Consider the following 7,329-nt stretch of genomic DNA (forward strand, 5'->3'; position numbering starts at 1 on the left):
TTACAGCATGCCAGGAAAGAGGGGAAAGCAAGCTGAAATCCCCTCCAGCAGAAAAAGGAGAGGAACTTGTATGTTTTTCTCACTCTAAATATCCACTCTAGCTAAAAGGTGGCTGGGTCCTGCTTACTATGCCTGATGAGGAGGAGCTTATGCCAGCCCTGACGTCACAAGTGGCTTCTCAGCTGAGCAAAGAAGAAAGAAAGAGTAAGGGAGAGCTGCAGAGAGATGACGCTCAGGGCATTTTCTCCTGGCAGAACTCAGCAGCCAGGTCTCAGTGTGGACCATCTGCATGTGGTATGCGTTAGGTATGCAGTGGATACCAAGACTGTCAGTTCTGTTTGACAGCCAGAAGAGAAGGATCGGGTAGAACAGCTCACTACATTGCTATGCCTAAGCCTTAGATACAAACAGACCCCAGACTCACTGACCCTGGAGGTTAAGCTGAAATGCTCTGCCTGGCATGCATCAATGTGGATGTTTATAAGCACAAGGGAACAAGCGCTCATTGTTAGAAGATGTGGCTTGTGTACTTCTGGAGTGCAGTGCCAAAGAGTATTTTTTTTCCTTCAGATATCAGTTGTATTGGCAGAGTTACATATTCACTGCATAATGTTTGCTCACATGCAGAACCAGCAGATCCTGATGAAAGAAACAACCCCAAACTTTGCCATGTCAGTACATGTTCCCACTCTCCTTCCAGCTGTGTAATGAACGTATGTTTCCTGGCTCTTTGCAGACACAATCTTTATATCTGACAGAACATTTTCATTTCCTCTGGATTCAGTACATGGAGATCCCTAGAAATAGAGTCATGTCAAGTACCATACTTGCTTAAGAGGTTGGACCATGCCTCTAAAATACATAAAATAAAAGTAAAAGAAGCAGGCTAAGAGCTGGGGCTCCATAACCCAGAAGCATGAGGAAGCAAGACTGGTGGGAACAGGATTAACTGCTTTGGTTTATCCCATTTGGTGTTGCTCATGCCAAAAATTTGTGACAGTAGTTTGTTGCAGTGACAGTCTTTCCACACCAAACTTCCCAAACTGTAATTTCAGTTTTTCTTTTGCCTTTATTATTTTGTGTGCTTATCTTACTCTCTCACTCAAAAGCTCCTCATCCAAGGATTCGTTTGTAGGAAACCCCAAGACACCACATCCCAAGATAGGCAAGACTCCATGTATTCGTAGTCAAGAAGCTTGGTGTTCATTTGTGGACCAAAGTTTTCCCTGACTGCTTCTTCTTCAGCCTACTGGTGTATTTAAGAGGGAGAGAAAAAAAAAACACATGCTGCATTGTTGTAATTCAGAGTAGATTTGAATGTATGTCCTGCTGCAGAGCAGCTCCCTTCCATGTGCAGGTCCACTCGGGCTGACAGATCAAGGAAGGGGATGGAGCCTTTCTCCTTTCCTGATGGCAAGTAATAAATCCCATTGCCCAGCTCCTGCATGGCCCTAGTGAAATGTCAGGTTGGTTGGAGCATTCCTTCAGCCATTGCTGATGGCCTCAGGCCCCTGCGTTCCCCTCCTGGATGCTCCGAGCGCTGCAGTGAATGGCCAATCGTCCTGCATGCTGCAGAACATGCACAGGAGTGGATGTTCTTAACACTGTCCAACCCCATCAAATCCATTCTGGTGCTTCAAGGGCTTGGAGATACACATGCTGCCAGAAGGAAGTTGGAGGCCTTGGGACTCTCCCTCTAGTTGGAAGAAGCCCGCTCTTGAGGAGCACTGGCCACTGAACACTGCTCTGTGAAAGCTATTTCTGCAGGGTAGGCCACTTCATTTAGGTCTCCCAGAGCTATACTTGCATCTTAGCTTTGTGACTTTGTACCCTGACCTGCTCTAGAGAAGAAAATTCTGGAGCTCTGAGGAACTCTTGACTGCTCTGTCTGGCAGGAAGCTCAGGCACAAGGTCAAGGGCATGCAGCAGCCTCGAACAGCGGCTCTCTGGTTTCCCTTCTAGCATACCAAAGGGTGATCTGGGGTGAAGGGCAAGGGAAGAATGTAAATCATCATTGTCCCAAATACACAGGACCAGGCATCTTCTCTTTGCTTTCCCCTCCAGCCTCTATGGCTATGGGAACTCTGGGCAAGGAGAACAGAGAAACTGGTGGAGCACGGCTCTGCCTTAGTGATTTGATGAACCTCTAACAGCAACCAGGGCAACGCACACCCCTGTGATCCTGGAGCAGCCTCGTGATGGCTGAGCTACCTCTGTGGAGGAGGAAATGACTCACATTCCCATGGCCAGCCAGCCCTGGGGCAGCACCCTTCAGCTCAGGAGGGGATAGGTGCAATGACAAACTGAACTCACAGCATGTAGTACTTTCCTTACTGAAAACTGCCAACAGCAAGCGTTTGCTTTCCCTTCAGAGTTACTGCTATCTAGATTTTCTATGAAAATAAACCAAGCAGACTATCAAAACTGCAGATTGAGGAGGAGGAGGACACAGAGGTGTGGGAAGGCATGAGCATGCTGCCTTCCACTTCCCTTTCAGGAGAGATCAGACTGTTTTCAGAATGATGTGTCTTGTAACTGGAAGCATGGACAGCCCCAGCATAACTGGGGTGTTGGAGGAAGGGCTTGGTTTGTCTGGGTTTATTCACAAAGTGAGTGCTTCCACCCCTTTTGTCATGCAGGGAGGACCAGTGGGAACAAGTGATACCGAACTGTTTTTTTCCTGCCTCAGCTCTGGCCCAGAATGGGGTTGTGGGGGGCATGTGTCTGTAGCTAATGCTCAAGAAAGCAGGAGTGCAGTCAGTCAGAACTGGGAGGCTTGCTCCCAAAACCACACGGACCTCCCTGAGCCTGCAGCCAGCCCAGCATCAGTCAGCTCCCAGCACCAAGAGGGGCAGAATGGGGCCAGTCCTGGTACCCTTCAGATGCATAAGGGCATGTTCAGACTAACCAGCTTCCTTTACTATAGGCAAAAAGCACGGGTGTAGTGGAAGAGCTGGCTCTGCCTGCAGGGGCTTCCACTGCTGCAAACTGAACTGTCCCAGCATAGAGCGGGCTGCTGCAGAGTCGGGGCAGAAAGTCTGAAAACAAATTTAAAAGCTATCAAACTAAAGTGAGGAGTGGTAAGGAGATTACTTGTAACCTCAGGTTGCATTGGGAGCATCTCACCTGTGAATACGTTTCTCAGCGTCACCCTGGTGCAGATGTGTGCAGCTTCATCACTTCCCTCTTTGTTTTCCTCTCTTCAGAGCGAGCTGGAGATGGTGGACCATCTTGCAAACACTGAGATCAACAGCCAGCGCATTGCTGCTGTGGAAAACTGCTTCGGGGCTTCCGGACAGCCCTTAGCCGTGCCAGGAAGGGTCCTTCTAGGAGAAGGGATTTTAACCAAAGAATGCCGCAAGAAACCAAAGCCTCGCATATTCTTCCTTTTCAACGACATCCTCGTCTATGGCAGCATAGTCATCAACAAAAGGAAGTACAATTCCCAGCACATCATTCCCCTTGAAGATGTCACTTTGGAGCTGCTGCCAGACACCTTGCAGATGAAGAACCGCTGGATGATTAAAACCTCCAAGAAGTCCTTTGTGGTTTCTGCGGCCTCCCTCACGGAGAGGAAGGAGTGGATCAGCCATCTGGAGGAGTGCATCAGGCACCTGCTGACAAAGACGGGCCGGCAGCCCTCCACGGAGCACGCGGCCCCCTGGATCCCAGACAAGGCGACGGACATCTGCATGCGCTGCACGCAGACCAAGTTCTCGGCGCTCACCCGCAGGCACCACTGCCGCAAGTGCGGCTTTGTCGTCTGCGCAGACTGCTCCAGGCAGAGGTTCCTGATGCCCCGCCTGTCCCCCAAGCCCCTGAGGGTCTGCAGCCTGTGCTACAGGCAGCTGCTGGCAGAAAAGCAAAAGGAGGAGGAGGCAGATCAAAGGCAGCTGGAGCCAGTCGGCTCTGCCATGCCAGGCTATGAACCCTCCAGTGGTGATGACAGTGACAAATCCGATGACGACAAAGCAGACCAGTGGCCAGCAGACACGGAGTTTTATACCTCAGAAGTATCCTGGTCATCTTTCCATAGCTGACCGCCTTGGGAGTCAGTGGCATGTAGACATTGGGAGGCCAGCTTCTGGCCTCCAGTGCATGTCCTTGACATTTTCTCTGGAGGCTGTGCCTAAGCAGGTCGACCCTGGCCCCTGTGTGTGCTGTCTGTGTGGGGAGCAGAGATGGGGTTATTCCTCTGAGAGCAACTCTCATACGACATGAGCACAGAGAGTAACAGCTCAGTGAAGAGCACGGGCTGGGGCAGAGGCCTGTGGATCAGCCTTCACCAAATAAACTCACCTTCTAGTGCCTTAGTCTTCCCATCTGCAAAACCAGAGCAATACAAACTTCTTTTTTCAAATGCTTTGAGATCAGCTCTTGGGAGAAAAAGGAGCAGGAAATCCTGGCATTAAACATGTTTGCCTGCTAGTGGCACGTTCCTCTGTCACTGCAAGGGGCACTCCAGATGCCGTTTGCCATGAACACTGTGCCTACATCCGAGATTCTCAATGCAAGCCTGCCAGCCTCAGGGGATTGCCACTCATCCCTGCAAGGTCAGCAGAAGCTTCTGTTTCTACACCCAGGTCTCTCAACTTGAAGAGCTAAGGGAATGGTGCTCTGAATGCAGGGAGCTCGTACAAGGCTCGGTGTGAGCAGCCGGAGCAGGGCACTGGAATATCCTGCTCTCTCATGTGGAAGGAGGCCATTTTGGTGGTACTGGGCCAGGAGGGAGGACAGAGAGGGGAAAGGAGCATGCAAAATGATACAGGGTGAGAATAAGGAGGGAGAGACTTAGCACAGTTGACTCAATTGAGTGCAGAGCCACAGATCTCAAAAACAGGCAATTCCACATGATTAGCAGCCACTCGATGAACCCCAGCCTATCTAGCAAAATAATAGCCTAGAGAAGACTTGTTAAAAGTCTCCAAAAAATCCAGGAAAACGCTTCAAATTAAGATCCTATGAAGTGCAGCACTTCACAACTTCCATCTCCCTCCTGAGCAGGAGCCCAAGGCACTAAATACTCACTTGTAGGCTTGCCTCATACCAGTCTCATGAGTCCAAAGTTAAGTACAAAGTTATGTACTTCAGGAATGGAGCCCAGGGTTTTACAGTCAACTTGAGATCAACTTTGAAATTCAAATTAAGTTACAAGTAAACCATGTTTATTCAAGTATTCTATCATAACCTATTGTGGGAGTAAGTATACTGAAAATCAGACAACAGCAATTGTTTCGCAGCAGACATTTCTACAAACTCTTATTACTTTTAGTGTATTTTTGTACTGTGTATTTTATGGTCTGGTAAAAGAACACGGCTGGGAGTACACTATCCATGTTATAAACTGTTTTGTTACTATGACCTGTTCCAAACAGTTGATTGGCTGCCAGATGGCCAGACTTAGGGTTTTTAAACTTTCAATTTGAAGTAATCATTCTTACTGTCTTTTTTAAACTGCCACTGTTCCAATGAGTTTGTATCACTTGACTGTGTGTGAATAAAGATATGGCTAGCAGGAAGAAGCCAGGAAAATATAACAATAAAGCGTGTTTTTTCCTTAACAAGAGTCTTAAACAAGAGGTAGCATTCAGGTCCAGCTGGCCAGCATGATTTCTGACTCCTCAGCTGTGGGGTGAATGCTCTGGGTTCTATTTACTGCTTGAAGGTAGGCACAAGTGAAAAAAAGCTGCCAAAACTGTTGTTTCCTTTCTCTTTATACAGTGTTGTCATCTGACCAAGTTTTCCCAAGTCTTTTGCAATCCTCTGCAGTAGTCTGTATTAATTGAAACTATTTTTCCATTGGAGGCACAGCTTACAGTGGGTCAACAAACCTTATGACCTAAGCAGATGTTTCAGGGTATTAAAGCAAGCGGTACGCCAAGTTCTGTTTTTTCCATCCCTCCAAGCAAAGTTCATAGCTTTGTGCAGCAGTGACTGTTTTTGTAATGCCTCCCGCCCACCAGAAGGGTGTACATGTTATGCAAACAGAAAATTACTTTGGAAATAAGCAGCCATTAGAATGGTTCACAAGCCAAAAATAGCCCAGCTGCTGAATCTGTGTCCATAGCTGGCATTCCAGTTCCCTGCTGCTGAGGCGAAACTTCCAATTTCTTCCTAGTAACTGCCTCCAGAAATGTATTCCAGTTTTGAATCTACTCCATAGTTCTCTTAGAGATAAACTTTTCCTTATCTTATGTGTCCAAAGGTCTTAATATTATTAGCCCCAAAAGAACTATGAACTGTTTTTATCTACCAATGAAGGACAGACATGCCTCTAACAAATGCCTTTGTGTTGAGCAAGAGCCTTTCTTAATCACAGCAGGGAAAAAAAAAAAAAGAAAAACACAAAACCCAAACTCCACCAAAACCAACACAGCCCCTCTTCAGTGTGCATGCTGTAGTTGATGGCCTTTCTGGAGATGCACACACCTTCTAGCAACTGGGACATCCCTGTGCCTTACAGGAGGTGGGTATGGAGAAGCTAGAGGGAATGGGGCAAAGCTGGCAGTGGGCAGATTCAGGCTGGATGTGAGGAAGAAGTTCTTCCCCATGAGAGTGGTGAGACCCTGGCATGGGTTGCCCAGGGAGGGGGTTGAGGCCCCATCCCTGGGGGTCTTTAAGGCCAGGCTGGAGGAGGCTCTGGGCAGCCTGATCTAGTGGGAGGTGTCCCTGCTCATGGCAGAGGGGTTGGAACTGGGGGATCCTTGGGGTCCCTTCCAACCCTGACAGATTCTGATCTGTTTTGCCAGAGGACTTTGGAGCCCTGGTGGCTCGGTGGTTGGACTTGATCTTGGAGGTCCCTTCCAACCTAAAGGATTCTATGATTCTATAAGAGTCTAGGGTGGAAAGCCTGCGACACTTGTGAATATTTGACAATAAGGGCGACTTGCATCACGTACACACACTCCCGCTCTGAAACACGGTGCTTTGGGACTGAGGAGGTGCCCGTGAGCACGTGTGCTTCCAGAGGCATCTTCCATGCTGCCTTGTGTGCATGCCAGTGCCTTCTCCAGAGCTTTTCCTATTGCTAGCCAGGCGCTGGTGCTGCTCCCAGCTCTGCAGCCACGTAGGCAGTGTCGGGATGTCGTGCTGCAGCTGCTGCCGAGCAGGGAGACGCGGAAAGGTGACCTCAGGTTCGAGCGGGCATTTCATATGGAAGCCCCGAGTAATCTAGCCACTCTTAAACAGAAAATGCATATGGAGCCTGCCCATGAAAGCATGGGGAAATTTAAACAAAGCCTCTCCTCCCCTTTCTGCAGTTTTATTAGGCAAGCTGAGGAGCTCAGCACTTGGAACAGAGCCTGGGGCTCCTGGCGTCTGGCCTGCTGA

The 7,329-nt window shown here is 48.7% G+C and overlaps 1 protein-coding gene across 1 annotated transcript; it reads left to right on the forward strand.

Moving 5' to 3' along the window:
- Positions 1-3,218: 3,218 nt before the first annotated feature.
- Positions 3,219-4,040, forward strand: PLEKHF1 (pleckstrin homology domain containing, family F (with FYVE domain) member 1). The gene has a single exon (XM_008936759.1). It carries the CDS (start codon positions 3,219-3,221, stop codon positions 4,038-4,040), a length of 822 nt encoding a protein of 273 aa, XP_008935007.1.
- Positions 4,041-7,329: the final 3,289 nt, after the last annotated feature.

This window comes from Merops nubicus, unplaced genomic scaffold (genome assembly GCF_000691845.1).
Source record: "Merops nubicus isolate BGI_N331 unplaced genomic scaffold, ASM69184v1 scaffold34303, whole genome shotgun sequence".
NCBI classification, from domain to species: Eukaryota; Metazoa; Chordata; class Aves; order Coraciiformes; family Meropidae; genus Merops; species Merops nubicus.

Bases quoted from the DNA above. Each gene is read 5' to 3' on its own strand.
- PLEKHF1 (XM_008936759.1), top strand. From the start codon at position 3,219: ATGGTGGACCATCTTGCAAACACTGAGATCAACAGCCAGCGCATTGCT.